This window comes from Oncorhynchus kisutch, linkage group LG13 (assembly GCF_002021735.2).
Source record: "Oncorhynchus kisutch isolate 150728-3 linkage group LG13, Okis_V2, whole genome shotgun sequence".
NCBI lineage: Eukaryota > Metazoa > Chordata > Actinopteri > Salmoniformes > Salmonidae > Oncorhynchus > Oncorhynchus kisutch.
In genome coordinates this window covers 21,523,968-21,542,612 of record NC_034186.2, presented here as the reverse complement: position 1 = coordinate 21,542,612, position 18,645 = coordinate 21,523,968, and the positions used below count along the sequence as shown (strand labels likewise).

Here is an 18,645-nt window from a genome sequence, read left to right as displayed (position 1 = left end):
CTATGTGAAGGAGATGTGTCGCGCTGCATGAGGCAAATGGTGGTCACACTAGATACTGACTGGTTTTCTGATCCACACCCCTAACTTTTTTAAAGGTATCTGTGCCCAACAGATGCATATCTGTATTCCCAGTCATGTGAAATCCATAGATTAGGGCCTCATGAATTTATTTCAATTTACTGATTTCCTTACATGAACTCTAACTCAGTAAAATATTTGAAATTGTTGCATGTTGCATTTATATTTGTGTTCAGTAGAATACTTTTCCTTAAATGAAGGAGATGGTCGATTGTTTTGATTAGTGTAGGCTACTGCAGTGGAATAAGTCTGCTTCTTGGCAACAGGCAGAGGATTAAATGGACTGGTGTGGAGAGGAAGTGTTGATGCTTGTGTGGTCAGAGGGGAAAACTACCGCAGACCTCTTGTGTCAACCCACTATTATTTATTTGTAGTTCAGGTTCTATCCATCACAGGGTTGCCACTCTGAACTGTCCCAGTGCTTACAGCTGGCCACATCTCCAAGCTTTGCTCCTTCACACAGCGCTATGATTGACGTTTCACGAGAGGCACCTCAAGGTGGGGCTAAATGGTCTCTATTCCCAATCATGTCGCGTAGGCGGAGTCTGACTTTTATACTCTCGCTATGTGCTGCCTTCCAGTGACTGCCGTTCCGTGCTGTATGCAACAAAAGCAAGCGGATGGAATAAATCGAAATAGCCTTGAAATTCAGGTTTCCATAACTCACCTTAGATACGGCGCTGTCTCTCGGAGAAAACGGGATTGTGTTTCGGGAAGAGACAGGCTCTGACACATGAAAGGAATACGCGTCCAGATTCATAGTTGTAGTTGAAGTCTGCTTATCTTTTACACGCAGTCTGATCTGCACAAGGCAGCATTTCAGATCAGATTTCAGATTCACTTCAGACCAGCTGGAAGAGCAGAGAGAGCGAGAAAGAGGGCTTCCCCTCTGACTCTGTGTCTTGGAGAACTCCGGAGCGCAAGAGTGCGAACCAGAACGTGGAACCCCCGAACCCGGGTGGGAAGGAATTTGGTCAAGGATTCTCTTTTGCGAAATTGACGCGAAGGTGAGAGCTTATAAATAGATCGGAAGAAATGGACGAGCAGCCGCGGTTGATGCACTCTCATGCGGGAGTAGGGATGGCAGGGCACCCCGGCCTGTCGCAACACATGGAAGGCACGGGAGGAACGGAAGGCGATGGGAGAAAACAGGACATTGGAGACATTTTACAGCAAATAATGACCATCACAGATCAGAGTCTGGACGAAGCTCAAGCCAGGTAAGGGGCCAGCTGTGCTCAGTAGCCTACCTTGTCAACATGGACAAGGAATGTGTGGCAAACTACTGTATGCATTCAATTACGATCGATAATAAGACATTTGAAGTCAGTCAGATTTCTAGTGAAAAATATTATATTGATGAAATGGAGAACAATTACGCATTCGAGCTCATCAGCCCATAATGATAAACGGGCGAGCGCGCATTTGGAGAAATAATAACACCCACAGTGCAGCAGACTACATTTCAACTTTGAAGTTATCTTATTAGTACAGTGGACATATCAATTGTTCCTGAATTTCCCAAAATTTTATAATATTGCAGCAGTATAACGTATAACGTAGATTCAAAGTGTTTTCACTATAGATTCAATGTTTTTTCACACTCCTGACAAATCAATAACGACGTACAAATCTGACATCTCAAGTTTGTAGATGCGATTAGTCATAACAATAACCAGCATCACATTGATTGACAACAACTTTTGTGCAAGCACAGCTCTCTCTCTCTCTCTCTCTCCAGTCAAAATTCAACAACTGATAAGGCATAGCCTACATTTAATAGAAATCTAGAATACGCAATTTTAAAAATATTTTGTATTTATTTCACCTTCATTTAACCAGGTAGGCTAGTTGAGAACAAGTTCTCATTTGCAACTGCGACCTGGCCAAGATAAAGCAAAGCAGTGTGACACATACAACGACACAGAGTTACACATGGAAAGAACAAAACATACAGTCAATAATACAGTATTATAGGCTATAATTTGTTATTTACATGGGCTATACAATGGGCCATTCATAGTAATTGAAGATAAATCATTTGCATCCAGTTATTAGATATTCAGTTGACACAGAAGCTAAAGCGAAGTGCGTTGAGGCGCGGTGCGTGTAGGCTGTGTTCACGATGGAGGGCGAGCAGCTGAGAGGAATCTTTCAAAATACAATGAAACTCTTTGGACAACCATTTCCCACTGTCCTGTGTTGCACTGCGATGAACATGACTGTAATTTATACAAATTCAACAACAAACAAGACATTTAATAATTGTTGATAATACTTAACCATTCTAAACAACAAAATACATATTCAAAATTGTTTATAAATTATTGTTGGTATTGTTGCTCAATCAGTCCAGAACATAAAAATGTGTTGCATTACATTTTTAGGTAGTAACAAGTATCTATATATTCCAGTTTACTTTCTTTACTTGCTTCCAATAATAATAATAAGATAAATATTAGCATGTCATTTTAAATATTACTTATGCTATCTTAAGCACGCATATACAAATACAGCAGGTTAGCAATAAAAGGTTGACGCAATCCGCAACATTTGCATCACATATTTGCCTGTCTACATAATTTGCGTCATAGGCTACATGCTTCAATAAAACCATTCTAACTGTTATAGGGCTAACGCTTTTAGGATTGATGTGATTTGTTGACGTTACTTTATTTTGTTTAGGAAACACGCCCTGAATTGCCACAGGATGAAGCCTGCTCTCTTCAACGTCTTGTGTGAAATCAAAGAGAAAACAGGTAGGTCCAATGCGGTTTCTAAAGTTATCTACTGGGCTATTGAATGCACGTCAAATACAGACCTACACAATTTGAACGGAAAACTATAGGCCTACTAACCACTTAGAAAAACTAAAAGTGCCTTCTTCTTCGGCTACAGAAGTCCACATAAAGGGGACATTGTATGAGCTCTATGTAGGACTCATTAATATCTCCAGAGAAAGCGCGTTTTGCCTACAATTCACAGCCATTCACATAGATGAACTTGTTGCAGCCAGGGCAGGCATGTTTTTCAATGTGCTTTGAATTACATTCTTATCTGAGAAGAAAAATACAAATTGGCCTATTTTTCAGACCTGTGTTTTTACAATTTGCACATGTTTTGGGAGTGCGATCCATTTTGTGCTATTACACAGCCCTACAGTCAGTGCTATTTCATTGACAATCTTTTCCAATTATAGTGTCAAGCATCTAAAGGTTTGATGGTGTTGATGATGGAAAGTGTTGAAAGCTAAATGAGCGTCTTCATCATAATGTTTCCCCCTTGTGTGCTAGCTGTCAAATCTCTCTGCTGTGTGTCTCATTTAATTCACTTGTGTGTGTCTCTCCATTTGCCTGTGCTGTTGAGAGAGACCTTGTCGCAGAATAATTTCACTAAGAGCAGATGTAGTGACATCAGACTTAGGGAGAGGCAGAACATACCTCGTCTTTCCAGAATACAAACCCCTGTTCCCTTTGACATTTCTGAAATTGGCACAGATAGAATTCAGAGCTGCTCAGGAGCGATAGTGTGTATATATCTCCTCTGTTATTTTCCCCTTCTAAGATATGGCGTGGAATGAGGACTCCTTTAAATTTGTACTTGTGAGATATTGAGATGCTATCGCTGTCTGGGTTCGATGTGGAAGCGACTCCACTGTGTTTCACAGTCATTAGTGCATGAAATAAAATGGGATAGATAGAGGATAAAAGAGAAATCATTTTTATTATCTCTCCGCTCTCACTTGGTCCATACATCACGCTTCACTGCTGTGGAGCTGTGTGTGGAGGTGATGGGTTGTGTTGTATATTTTATTCCTTGTGTGTATGTAATTCTACTTTTACATGATGTTTTCATTTTCAATGAAGTTCAACCCCCCGCCACCCTCCACCTCCACTCCCCAACGACCCAGTCCTCCTACCCCATGTAGCGCACCCTCAATTGGGCCAGTGTCTAAGGGGAGCAGGGGGCCTTTTGAGGCCTGCTGGCTCTCTTTCCTTTCTCTGTTGTCTTGGTAGGGTTTTGGAGGGGGAGTGAGTGACACAGTTATGCATAGAGGTTTACTCCCTGGCGTTTTTCAGAGTTCATCCAAAGTTTGTCTCCACATGGAGTACAAAGTCACTTGGATCTGGTCCTGTCTGGGAGTGCTGTGCTTTCTCTCTCATCTCTCTCAGCTGGCTACGACCCGACCATCCCAATAGCCCAGGTGTCTGTTTCTCCTGAAGGAGAGTGTCTCTGAGTCTGACCACCTCTTCTCAGAGGAGGTTTAGTTACACATATCTGCAGTGTTTGATGGAAATGAAGTTTATTATATCAATTGAATATAGATGTATGATATACAACTGTATATACAGCACATGGTTCTGAACATCTCTATCCTTTCATGTACTGTATGAGACATTGTTTCATCCGCCCTCTAGTGTTGCTGTATAAGGTGTTAGAATTAACTTGTCAGAAGTAGTTTTTAAAATATTTTTGAAAAGGGTCAGCTGCTGAAGCCTAGAGCACATCTCTGTTAAGTAAACCTCGACTGGGTCCTCTCGTCTGGGTGCCAAAGTATTAAAAACCCTATGATTCTCTCAGTAAAAAAACACACCTGTTTTTTTAAACATTATTACAACTCTGCCTGCCACAGTACAGACTACAGACTAGCCCCAGTGAAGCTGTGTTGAGTTGAGCACGGTTTCTGTTAGGTCTTAAAGTAAATAAAGCTCAGAGCAGAACTCACTGACTGCACAGACCTCTGCTGCTGCTACTGCTCTGGAATCTGTCTTGTTTTTCACCATTAAATATGTCTGAATGCACCAGAGACATTAAGGCTATTTCTAGAGTGTTTTTTTACACCACATGATATTCACTGAGGATAACTGTGTTGTTATTAACTGTGTTGTTAACTGTGTTGTTAATGGCTTATTGTAACATATATGTTTTTCTTTCTGACAAGACTATCATTTGCCATTTTTATTTATTTGTAGAATTTTGTCATAACAACATTTGAGAGCTTTGAATTGATATAATAACTACATATATTACATTCAAATATATATATTTTTTATTAGTAGTATTATTTTTATTGAATTAAGTAGATTTTTATTTCAAAACCTTAATTAAATTTTTTTTGTTTTTATAAATATATATATTTATTTTTGAATTTGGTTTTAGTAAACAGGATTATCTCTCCCCTCCATCTCCACTACGCACTTTACGTCTCTGACTGTCCCCAGTACTAGAAAAACTGACATCACCTGCGGGCATCAGGAAATAATATAATGCCATACTCAGGCAGGCAGGACAGGCAGCCAGCGTTGAGTAACTCCTGAACTCCTGACCCACTCTGTGTATTTGTACTGGGATTCTGTGGTGTGGTGAGCGATCGGTGCCCAGCAGAATGACTACTCACTATAAACAAGCACACTGCTGTGTACTGCTCGCACCCCGGAGGAAAGGAGAAGGAACACTTTATTTCCACCCAGGGTAGGCATCTTTCTTTTCTTTTCTTCTTTCAGACATTGGTCTCCTTTTTCCATCCTTGACTGCTTAGTTTCATCCTGATCATATTTTGGTTTTCTTTCTCGACTTAAAGGAATGTTACTTTTCACTCAGAGGCGTACGGTGTGTGTGTGTATACAATACTTGATAAAAAGAGATTTACACCTCACCTGTATGGATTATTACATTTAAAAACAGTTCGATTTTGACACACACTCCTAAGGTTACTGTTGGATTAGTGGATTAGTGTTCACTGTGAGAAGAATAAGAAAGAGAAGTTGAACTCAGTGTTAAAGGTCTTGTCTGTGACAGTAGGCTACAAAGTATCCACCCTGAGCCACGTTATAAGAGGTATTGGCACAGGGTGCTTTCCAAAAATACACCCAAATAATTTGACTCCAATGCTACTGCGCCATGAAACCTTAACCTTCTGCAAACTCAATGCATTATAGAATATACGAATGTGACACAACTCAATCTTACATCATGTTTATAAAAATATTTCTAACTTTATTAATCATGAGATGAATGTGGCAAAATGGGAGATAAGTGTAATTAAACCCTAACCATGTCTTCAACACAACATTATAAAACTAAATGTAAAGGATTGTAAAAAAATATATGTTTTAATCATGCTTTTAAAAACATTTCCACAGGTGGTTTTTGGAACTGGTCTAAAGGACCTTGCTTCTCCTTTTGATGAGAAAACTGTTGACATCATCCAAAATGGTGCTTAAGAAAATTAGCTAAAATGAATTGACTTCTATAAACACCTCGTCAACGTCATAAATCTCCAACAGTGTCAAACATAACCTCTCTGCGACACTGAGACACTTGCTCAGTAAATGTAGGGTTGTGTCCCAAATGACACCCTATTCCCTATATAGTGCATTACTTTTGACCAGAGGCCTATGTGCCCTGATCAAAAGTAGTGCACTATATAGGGAATAGGGTGCTATTTGGAACGCATTCCTGCTGCTCTGACTGGCTGTTTTTTCATCTTCTCTCAACCTCAACAAAAGGCCAGTTTTCTGGTGTTTGAATAGTGTAAGGTTTCACGCCTGGGGGATGCTCCATTTATAAATATGACTAGCGGAGTGATGTAATGTTATTTTTTGAATGGTGAAATGTCGTTTTTCTCAGAGGGCAGCGGAGTAATATTTAACACGGGTGAAATTAGCCAGAGATCTGATTACAGAGGATATGTCTCAAATGACAACCTATTCCCTATATAGTGCATTACTTTTGACCAGAACCATATGGCCTCTGGTCAAAAGTAGTGCACTGCACAGGGAATAGGGTGCCATTTGGGACGTAGTCAGAGAAGTGTATTGGGATGCAGTCAGAGAGATACAGTACACTACACTACATTGAGTTGTCAGTCCATTTAGATGGCTTAGAATCGGCATATTTTTACTCTAGAAAGTGCCTCCGTTCCCCAGAGTCCAGTCAGAACCCTACAAAACACAGCACACCAACGTAATATAAACAATTTATGTTAGCCGTCATTATCCGCAGAAGCAAACCTGTTTTTAGCTTTGAACCCCAATGTGGTATAGAAACCCATAGGGATTTACAGTTTGACTGAATATACAGTATATATATCATTTTTTTTAGATTGGCAGATGAGTGTATTTTGAGAGTGCATTGCCAATGCCAAACTGCTGGTGGTCAAAAGGTTAATATTGACATATCAGTTCGCTCTCTATCTAAATCCCTCTGGTGTCACTTTAGTAGTATGCTTTTTGTAAGTAGCAGGGAACATTTACTATACAGTGCACTATGGTCCCTATGGGCCCTGGTCAAAATAGGGCACTATCAAGGGAATAGGGTGCCATTTGGGATGCAAGCATAGGCTTGGCTGGGGCCTGTTCAGAGCTAATGTAAACTATTCATTTTATGTATCCTTTATTTAACTAGGCAAGTCAGTTAAAAACAAATTCTTATTTACAATGACGGCCTACCCTGGCTAAACCCAGACGATGCTGGGCCAATTGTGTGCCACCCTATGGGACACCCAATCACCAGGTACTGCAGTGATACCTCTTGCACTGGGATGCAGTGTCTTAGGCCACTGCGCCACTCGGGAGCTGAGCGTAACAGCTTATTTCCATCCAATCAAAACAGGAGGACGTCTACTCAGATATAGAATGTTGTGTTGCAGTGATATGCATCCCCCTCCTTTCCTTGTCTGTTAGTGCACTGACTGGGAGTGTTGATGTTAATACATGCAACAGATTTTGTCTTTTATCCAGCCTGCTCCTCTATGCTGACACAGCAGTATTCAGAGAGAAAATGTGTGTGTGTGTATGTGTATGTGTATGTGTCTATGTGTCTGTCTGTCTGTCTGTGTGTGTGTGTGTGTGTGTGTGTGTGTGTGTGTGTGTGTCTGTCTGTGTGTGTGTGTGTGTCTGTCTGTGTGCGTGTGTGTGTGTGCATATGTGTGTCTCTGTGTGTGTATGTATGTGTGTCTGTCTGTGTGTGTGTGTATGTGTGTCTGTCTGTGTGTGTGTGTGTTCTCCACAGCTGTTTACCTCCTATCTCTCTGTTTAATCATCCAAATATCTAACTGTTTAATCATACCCTTGCAACCACTGCTGAAAAAATGAAAAAAATCCTGATGGTGGTGACCGTGAAATTGATCTAGCGGTTTCACGTTGAGGTGTTGTTTCTCCCCCTCAATGTTTTCCTGTGATGTTGTCCCAGTGATGATGACAGGGAGCAAGTGTCTATGTTGCGTGTGAAAGCGAGTAAGACTGAAAGACAGAGAGGAATGAGAAATAAGAAACACAAGAGGAAAAACCCATGTAAGTCAAATTCCTCTTTCATAGGCTGGTGAGCTAGCTACTAAAATTACTGTCCTTTTTCCTGTTACGGCATCAGGGAAATGTTAAATGCTATTCATTAAAAATGAAGATTATGCGCTTGTGGTCTCCAAAATAAAGCATATCCCAGTCATTGGGGTGAATGAAATGTATAAAATGAATAACTGGTTGGATTTAGTCCTCATGCCTCACCAGACAGAATTAACAGACCACAGCATCCACTGCTGTAAGATGGGATATGGTGGTGTACATCTGACTCTGCTTGCTTTTTTTTACTCCCTTTTTCAATAATGATCTCTGTAAAGATGTGGTCTGCCTTGGCTCTTTTTTGTGTGCTGCTAGCTTCCTCTAATATTTATTCAAATCCACAAATTTGTTATGTACATTAAATTGAACATGCAACGGCACTTTCGAATGTGGTTGCCATACCAACCCCCCAGGAGTTCATTTTCCTTAATGTAGGGCTCTGAATCTCATTTCCTACACACTCCCCTGCTGCTAAGAGCTGCTCTGAGCAGGCGCTACCTCCAGGCTTCCACTGTACCGCTGATAGAGCACCGCTCCACCGACACAGCCTTCAAACGCTAGAGCTTTTATCAAGAGAGATGGAGAGAGGGAGGGAAAGAGGGAGAGCGGGAAAGAGAGGGGGAGAAAAAGAAAACAGAGAGGTAGACAGAGAGGGAGAGGCCTCTCTCCGCACAGTGGAAATGACACAAATTAATATACACTACTTAAACCAGACTAAGATTAATGGTTGCCTTTCGCGGCAGCTTAGTCCCACTGTCAGTTGCCGGGTGCTCGTTGGATAAAATCAACACTAATCAACATTTATTCCCCTTTTGCCCTGGGCCCTCAGGATTCTGGCGGGCGGCAGGACTGTGTTACCCCCCTCCTCCTCCCCCTCTCTCTTCCCATCGCCTCCCCCCGTCTGTCTCGCTACGCTTTTCACCTCCCATCCAGCTCCTCCATACATCACCCTGCTCCCTCCTCCCTCCCTGCCTCTTTCTGGCCTGGCTCCTCACAGGGGAGAGCCCACTCCCATCAGGACACATTACAGTCATGATAGATTTTCTCTTTTCATTTGCATCTGATATTTAACACTAAAGCAGTTGCTCTGGCACTTTACAGTACAGGAGCTGCGTGTGGTCTGCGTATGGTGTGTACGGTGTGTATATTTTTTATGTGTGTGGGCATTATCTGTTCTCAATCTGCTATTGCATTATCACTAACAAGATATGTGTTGTGTTGTGTGAATGCATTATGTACATATCTGAGTTGGTTTTCCTGAAAACAGAATTATGTATGTGTGTGGCCCATTACTAGGAGACTGAGCTCTTTCTCTCCCAATAGGCTTGTATTTCCTTCAGGGGGAAAGACATTGCAATTAACATTGTATATTTTTGTCCTCATTTCAAAGAAACATAATATATTATACATTTCTGTGAAGTTTATCAGATTATGATGCTACCTTTTATTGTAGTGTTGACACTATTGTGTTTGACTAAACTGGAATTATTGTAAGATTATTGATTATTTTAGCATTCATTAGGTTAACCACAACCAGACTGCCTCTCACATCACCTGTAGAATTAATCATTGTACAGATAATATTGTTGTCACGTCCTGACCGTAGTTCTTTTTTTATGTCTCTATTTTGGTTTGGTCAGGGCGTAAGTTGGGGTGAGCATTCTATGTTTTTCATTCTATGTTTTGTTCTGAGTGTTGTATTTCTATGTGTTTGGCCTGGTATGGTCCCCAATCAGAGGCAGCGGTCAATCGTTGTCTCTGATTGAGAACCATACTTAGGTAGCCTGTTCCCACCTGTGTTTGTGGGTAGTTGTTTTCTGTTTTTGTATTCTGTACCAAACAGAACTGTTTCGGTTTCATTCATTCTCTTCTGTTGTTTTTTCATTCAGTGTTCAATTCATAAATAAAGATGAATACGTACCACGCTGCACCTTGGTCCTCACCTTCTTCAACCCACGACAGCCGTTACAATTGTTACTGTTTCATCTGTGTTAATGTGGAGCAAAGATTAAGAGATTCCGCCTAAATCTCCTCCTTGGAAGAACCCACCCGTCTAACTTTATGCAAATCTCATAATTATACAGTCTAATATATGGCGGTAATCAGCTTCTGTTGCTCATTATATCTTCCTCGACTCCCACTGTGTCAATGGGAAGCATTCTCACAAGGAACATTTTACCTCTACATTTCAGTCTGTAAATATGCTAGAGGAACTTTTGAGTCTCTAAATATGCCGGAGGGTATTTTCAGTCTCTAAATATGCTGGAGGATCATTTCAGTCTCTAAATATGCTGGAGGGTCATTTGAGTCTCTAAATATGCTGGAGGGTCATTTGAGTTTCTAAAGATGCTGGATGGTCATTTGAGTCTCTAAATATGCTGGAGGGTCATTTCAGTCTCTAAATATGCTGGAGGGTCATTTCAGTCTCTAAATATGCTGGAGGGTTATTTCAGTTTCTAAATATGCTGGAGGGTCATTTCAGTCTCTAAATATGCTGGATGGTCATTTGAGTCTCTAAATATGCTGGAGGGTCATTTGAGTCTCTAAATATGCTGGAGGAACATTTGAGTTTCTAAATATGCTGGAGGGTCATTTGAGTCTCTAAATATGCTGGAGGAGCATTTGAGTTTCTAAATACGCTGGAGGAGAATTTCAGTCTCTAAATATGCTGGAGGGTCATTTCAGTCTCTAAATATGCTGGAGGGTTATTTCAGTTTCTAAATATGCTGGAGGGTCATTTCAGTCTCTAAATATGCTGGATGGTCATTTGAGTCTCTAAATATGCTGGAGGGTCATTTGAGTCTCTAAATATGCTGGAGGAACATTTGAGTTTCTAAATATGCTGGAGGGTCATTTGAGTCTCTAAATATGCTGGAGGAGCATTTGAGTTTCTAAATACGCTGGAGGAGAATTTCAGTCTCTAAATATGCTGGAGGGTCATTTGAGTCTCTAAATATGCTGGAGGAACATTTGAGTTTCTAAATACGCTGGAGGAGAATTTTAGTCTCTGAATACACTAGAGGAACATTTAAGTCTCTAATTAGGCTGGAGCAAAATTGTAGTCTCAAAAAATGCTGGAGGAACATTTTTGTCTCTAAATATGCTGTATTTGCTATAAAACAGAAAGGAATCCAAATGAATCAAGGCTGATAGTACACCTGAATGTCATTTTATTTTCTTACACATTCTTTGACTACAAAATACGATTCTCTAAGAAAATGAACAAAAATATAAATGCAACATGCAACATGTAATGAGAAAGAAAATGGATTTCACATTACTGGGAATACAGATATGCATACTCTTTGTTGGTCACAGATACAGTACTTAATAAAAAGGTAGGGGCATGGATCCGAAAACCAGTCCGTTTCTGGTGTCACCACCATGTGCCTCATGCAGCGAGTTCGCATGGAGTTGATCAGGCTCTCTGTGGAATTTTGTCCCCACTCCCATTCAATGGCTGTGTGAAGTTGCTGGATATTGGTGGAAACTGGAACATGCTGTCGTACACATTGATGCAGAGTATCCCAAACGTGCTCAATAGGTGACATGCCTGGTGAGTATGCAGGCCATAGAAGAACTGGGACATTTTCAGCTTGCAGGAATTGTGTACAGATCCTCGCGACATGGGGCTGTGCATTATCATGCTGAAACATGAGGTGATTTTATTTATTTATTTTATTTCACCTTTATTTAACCAGGTAGGCTAGTTGAGAACAAGTTCTCATTTGCAACTGCGACCTGGCCAAGATAAAGCATAGCAATTCAACACATACAACAACACAGAGTTACACATGGAATAAACAAAACATAGTCAATAATACAGTAGAGTCTAAAAAGTCTATATACAGTGAGTCTAAATGAGGTAAGTTAAGGAAATAAATAGGCCATAGTGGCGAAGTAATTACAATATAGCAATTAAACACTGGAATGGTAGATCGGCAGAAGATGAACGTGCAGGTAGAGATACTGGGGTGCAAAGGAGCAAAATAAATAAATACCAGTATGGGGATGAGGTAGGTAGATAGATGGGCTGTTTACAGATGGGCTATGTACAGGTGCAGTGATCTGTAAGCTGCTCTGACAGCTGGTGCTTAAAGCTAGTGAGGGAGTTGTGAGTCTCCAGCTTCAGAGATTTTTGCAATTCGTTCCAGTCATGGGCAGCAGAGAACTGGAAGGAAAGACGACCAAAGGAAGAATTTGTTTTGGGGGTGACCAGTGAGATATACCTGCTGGAGCGCGTGCTACGAGTGGGTGCTGCTATGGTGACCAGTGAGCTGAGATATGGCGGGGCTTTACCTAGCAGAGACTTGTAGATGACCTGGAGCCAGTGGGTTTGGCGACGAGTATGAAGCGAGGGCCAACCAACGAGAGCGTACAGGTCGCAATGGTGGGAAGTGTGACAAAAGGCTTTGGTGACAAAACAGATGGCACTGTGATAGACTGCATCCAGTTTGTTGAGTAGAGTGTTGGAGGCTATTATATAGATGACATCACCGAAGTCGAGGATCGGTAGGATGGTCAGTTTTACGAGGGTATGTTTGGCAGCATGAGTGAAGGATGCTTTGTTGCGATATAGGAAGCCGATTCTAGATTTAATTTTGTATTGGAGATGCTTAATGTGAGTCTGGAAGGAGAGTTTACAGTCTAACCAGACACCCAGGTATTTGTAGTTGTCCACGTATTCTAAGTCAGAGCCGTCCAGAGTAGTGATGCTGGACGGGCGAGCAGGTGCGGGCAGTGATCGATTGAATAGCATGCATTTAGTTTTACTTGCGTTTAAGAGCAGTTGGAGGCCACGGAAGGAGAGTTGTATGGCATTGAAGCTCGTCTGGAGGTTAGTTACCACAGTGTCCAAGGAGGGGCCAGAAGTATACAGAATAGTGTCATCTGCGTAGAGGTGGATCAGAGAATCACCAGCAGCAAGAGCGACATCATTGATGTATACAGAAAAGAGAGTCTGACACCCATAGAGACTGTCAGAGGTCTGGACAACAGGCCCTCCGACTTGACACACTGAACTCTATCAGAGAAGTAGTTGGTAAACCAGGCGAGGCAATCATTTGAGAAACTGCCAATAAGAATGTTGTGATTGACAGAGTCGAAAGCCTTGGCCAGATCGATGAATACGGCTGCACAGTAATGTATCTTATCGATGGCGGTTATGATGTCGTTTAGAACCTTGAGCGTGGCTGAGGTGCACCCATGACCAGCTCTGAAACCAGATTGCATAGCGGAGAAGGTATGGTGGGTTTCGAAATGGTCAGTAATCTGTTTGTTAACTTGGCTTTCGAAGACCTTAGAAAGACAGGGTAGGATAGATATAGGTCTGTAGCAGTTTGGGTCTAGAGTGTCACCCCCTTTGAAGAGGGGGATGACCGTGGCAGCTTTCCAATCTTTGGGAATCTCAGACGATACGAAAGAGAGGTTGAACAGGCGAGTAATAGGGGTTGCAACAATTTCGGCAGATAATTTTAGAAAGAGAGGTTTCAGATTGATTTTGCAGCTCTTTCAGAACATCAGCTATCTGGATTTGGGTAAAGGAGAAATGGTGGGGGCTTTGGCGGGTTGCTGTGGAGGGTGCCAGGCAGTTGTCCGGGGTAGGGGTAGCCATGTGGAAAGCATGGCCAGCCGTAGAGAAATGCTTATTGAAATTCTCAATTATAGTGGATTTATCGGTGGTGACAGTGTTTCCTAGCCTCAGAGCAGTGGGCAGCTGGGAGGAGGTGCTCTTATTCTCCATGGATTTCACAGTGTCCCAGAACTCTTTTGAGTTAGTACTACAGGATGGCAGGCAGATATACGGCACGACAATGGGCCTCAGGATCTCATCACGATATCTCAATTAAATTGTGTTTGTTGTCTGTATCTTATGCCTGCCCAAACCATAACCCCAACCCACCATGGGGCACTCTGTTAACAACTTTGACATCAGCAAACCGCTCACCCACCCTACACCATACACACTGTCTGTCATCTGCCCGGTACAGTTGAAACCAGGATTAATCCGTGAAAAGTACACTTCTCCAGCATGCCAGTGGCCACCGAAGTTGAGAATTTCCCCACTGAAGTCTGTTACAACGATGAGCTGCAGTCAGGTCAAGACCCTGGTGAGGACAGATGGACAGACACGCAGATGAGCGTCCCTGAGATGGTTTCTGACAGGTGATGCCTAGATTCTTCACTTGTGGAAACCCACAGTTTCATCAGTTATCCGGGTGGCTGATCTCAGATGGTCCCGCAGGTGAAGAAGCCGGATCTGGAGGTCCTGGGCTGGGATGGTTGTTTACACGTGGTCTGCGGTTGTGAGGGCGGTTGGACATACTGCCAAATTCTCTAAAACAACGTTGTAGGTGGCTTATAGTAAAGACATGAACATTTAATTCTCTGGCAACAGCTCTGGTGGACATCCCTGCAGTCAGTATGCCAATTGTAAGCTCCCATTTTAGAGATGCATTTTATTGTCCCCAGCACAAGGTGCACCTGTATAATGATCATGCTGTTTAATCAGCTTCTTGATATGCCACACCTGTCAGGCGGATGGATTATCTTTGCAAAGGAGAAATGCTCACTAACAGGGATGTAAACTAATTTGAGTAAAATACCCTTTTTGTGCGTATGGATATCAGCTCATGAAACATGGGCCAAAACTTTACATGCTGCGTTTATATTTTTGTTCAGTGTACATTTTTGTATATGAGCCTCCGTTTAGGATTGTTTCCATGTTTCCGGTAGTGTGCTGCTGGTATCTATCATTTCTATAGTCCATCAACACTACACCATACACACTCTCAGCTGTAGTGATATGATTGAATACAACCATACTCATTGTTGTGCCACCAGTTGGGATACTTGTAGCGACACCAACCAAGCGCTTCTCTATGGATATGTCCCAAATGGTACCCTATTCGATATATAGTGCACTACTTTTGATGATAGCCCTGGTCAAAAGTAGTGCACTATATAGAGAATAGGGTTCCATCTGGGACGGACACTATCTCAGGTGCCAATCTGGGCACCCAGAAGAGATCAGCAAGCTTCATGGCATGGCCTCCTAGCAGGCGAGACGTTTATGTGTGTTTTGTGTGTGTAGAAAAGTAGAAGGAGCATGTTGGTCCTCCGCTGCTGAAACGCCACGCCGTGGTGGTTTTGGATGGCTTCCCTGTGCACAGACCACAGACACAAGTGACATTGCGGGTAACTTTTAGAACTGGAAGAGGGGGAGGAGGATGGGGGGGTGCTCAGTGTAGCACTCGATAATGTGGTAAAGGAGGTTTCTGAAAAGTGTGTTTGAGGATATGTAGCTCATGTTATCATAATGTGATAATAATGTAATAATAATATTATAACAATGTAATCATAAAGCTCACTGACCAGGGGGGGCATTTTGGGCATTTTAGGCTGACCAATTGTTTTTTTTTTAAACGTATGCATTTCATGCAAGTGTATACCAACACACAGAATTGTGTTAAGGATTTTATCCTTAAGATTTTGACTGTGAACTTGTAGCCTTATAGAAGCCTCAGAGGCCTTTTAAGAGACTCTTACATGAGCTATGTATACTGTACATTATAACCTCTGCTATGTTTACTGTAGCTTTCTAGATTTCTCCCAGTGCTGAGGAGTAATATTTGCTTGTTTAACAGGCATTGAATGTTATGTCAGAGGCCCGATACATTTAATGACAAAACCTAAAATTCATTTCTGCAATGTGGAATTTTACATTTTTACTCAGGGCTGTGATTAGGCTTGGTGTAAGCTCTGCTTTGTCTAGAAAGCTGTTGTCTTGTTGTATTTTTCTGAACATGAGATTTTAGGAAATCAAATCAAATCAAATGTTATTACCTTACGGTATGGGGGGGGTCAATGTAAATAGTCCAGGTGACTATTGATTCATTACAAGCAAACCTTGGCCCTGTTAAATTATTTGACAGGTCTTTGTTATCCACACACAGAGGGCCTTGTACAGTAATATGAATAGTCAGTTTTACTGAGGTCCTCATTGTGTTCTATAAATGGCCATCGTTTCCTTTCTGTGATGCTGTGCATTAATACACACCAGCACCTTTGGTCCGGAAGGAGAAAGAAAAAAAGCGGATGTTTGATTTGATTGATGACTGAAGTCACATTCCGTGTTCGTCCCAAATGCACCCTATTCCCTTTATAGTGTACAACTTTCAACCAGAGGCCCTGGACAAAAGTAGTACACTGTAGGGAATAGGGTGCCATTTGGGATGCACTCTCAGACTTCCTTATGGGAATGGTTGGGAGGGTGTGTCATATTTGGAGACTGTCAGTTGGCACGTCTACAAATTGCAACCACTGTGGCCTCACCTCTTTTCCCTGGACATGTTGCCTTGAGCATGTGATTCCTGTTAGAATTGAGGCAGCATCCCAGATGTTACCCTATTCCCTATATAGTGCACTACTTTTGATCACGGCCCATAGGGAATACAGTAGGTTGCCACTGAAGGTACAGTGAGCATCCCAAATGGCACCCTATTCCCTAAATAGTGCACTACTTTTGACCACGGCCCATAGGGAATACAGTAGGTTGCCACTGAAGGTACAGGGAATCAGACTGAGGGTCTGAAATGGAGGAAGTGTAGTTCTATATCTATATCTATAACAATGATGGCCAAAGGACTAATCATACAGACAAAGTATAATACTGCTCTCTGTCCCTGGGGACAGTGTGGACTGTCTATGTACTGTACTGTATGCAACTGTACTCTATGCCACACTTCATTCTACATACATGTGAACTAGAGAGCTGGTCAGGGAGGTAGACTTTTTTGTTGGTATTGTAGGTCATAATGTGGATTCTGTTGTTAGAGTTCAGATGGATGGATCATTGGAATTTCATCACCCCTGCATATGTCAAGACATGGCATGTGTGGGTGTGGTGAGATTCCCAATGGGTTGGACAATATTATTTTTGTCACTTATATTGAAGAAGCTATTACTTAAATACTAGAAGTCAAATCATACTCAAACGTTAAGAGAATGGACGAATCAAATGCTTTATGATTTAAATATTGAAAAAAATCTGTCTACAGACAGAAACAACATAACACAATTTAAAGTCATATGGGGCAGAGTCCTACAAGCATTAGAAACAACATTGAGTGTGGATACCATGGGAACATGTGGGTCTGAGCAAATGTGATGTCATTCATGTTTGTGAAAATGTATGTAAACGTTAAGTTGTTTATCGTTTTTTTGTCTAGGTACATTTTTTGTTGTTTGTTAACAACAAAACAGTAAAGAAAAAGTGAAATAAAATATAATAAAATGTTTTAAAAAAAGGCCCTGTGCTGTTTGTATTAATATTGTTTCACTGAAATAAATGAAAGTGTCCATTGACATTGGTCGCCTGCTCCTCTGACATTTACATCACCACTCCAGTGTTTTCATATTTCCCTCCTCTATGTATCAATTGTGTTGATAGCCTAATATTCTGTCAACAGAGGCGAGATAAAGAGGGTTTTAGGAGTTTGGAGGATAGGATAACCTTGATAAAACGTTCATCTCCATCTGTCGTCATCCGTTATGAAGTATGCAAATGACCTGTGGGATGGAAGCGGATGGGAGGTACAGTATAGTGCTGTAAAATGGGCAATTTCAAGTGTTCTGTGTACCATGCTGACTTCCAAATGTACCACCATGCAATCCAGTGCATACTCGTGATTTTCCTCTCTCACTCTCTCTCCTACCCCTTCACTCTCTCTCCTACCCCTTCACTCTCTCTCCTACCCCTTCACTCTCTCCTTTATCCTTTATCCCCCCTCTCTCTCATTCCCATGGTCCGGTCTTCTCTTCCCCCCTCACTCTGTCTTTCCATCTCTCCTCGATGATCCCCATCTTTTTCTCTCCTACTTTGCTTTGCTATACAAATTAGCGATGTACTGCACAGGTTCAGAGGGGCTACTCATAAAATATTAACAGCATGTAGATGATTGTACGTTGCCACTTACATTTTTTTCAAACTGTGTCAGCACAAGCTGTGGCACAGTTATTTGTGTGTTCATCTGTTTTGATACTGGCTATATATGAGTCTATTGTTTTCTTCTACATTGTATCCATTCAGTGGTAAGATATTATATGTTATCTATTCATCAAAATGTGGACTCACTTCAGCTTAGCTGTTTAGTATTTGAGCATTTTTTTCGGATCCCCATTAGCGAAAGCAGCAGCTGCTCTTCCTTGGTGAAAAGATTCCAATGCT

General features: G+C 41.6%; 1 protein-coding gene across 4 annotated transcripts in view; it reads left to right on the top strand.

Moving 5' to 3' along the window:
• The first annotated feature begins 595 nt into the window (after nucleotides 1–595).
• LOC109902767 (pre-B-cell leukemia transcription factor 1) overlaps nucleotides 596–18,645 on the top strand; it is a 108,752-nt gene continuing 90,702 nt past the window's right edge. The window contains exons 1-2 of one of the 4 annotated variants that reach the window (XM_020499394.2): nucleotides 596–1,298; nucleotides 2,764–2,837. In XM_020499394.2, coding sequence (XP_020354983.2) covers nucleotides 1,114–1,298; nucleotides 2,764–2,837 — 259 coding nt within the window. In that variant the 5' untranslated portion in view covers nucleotides 596–1,113. The remainder of the gene's footprint in view (nucleotides 1,299–2,763; nucleotides 2,838–18,645) is intronic. The other 3 variants (XM_031785759.1, XM_031785758.1, XM_031785757.1) reach the window with 3 other exon arrangements.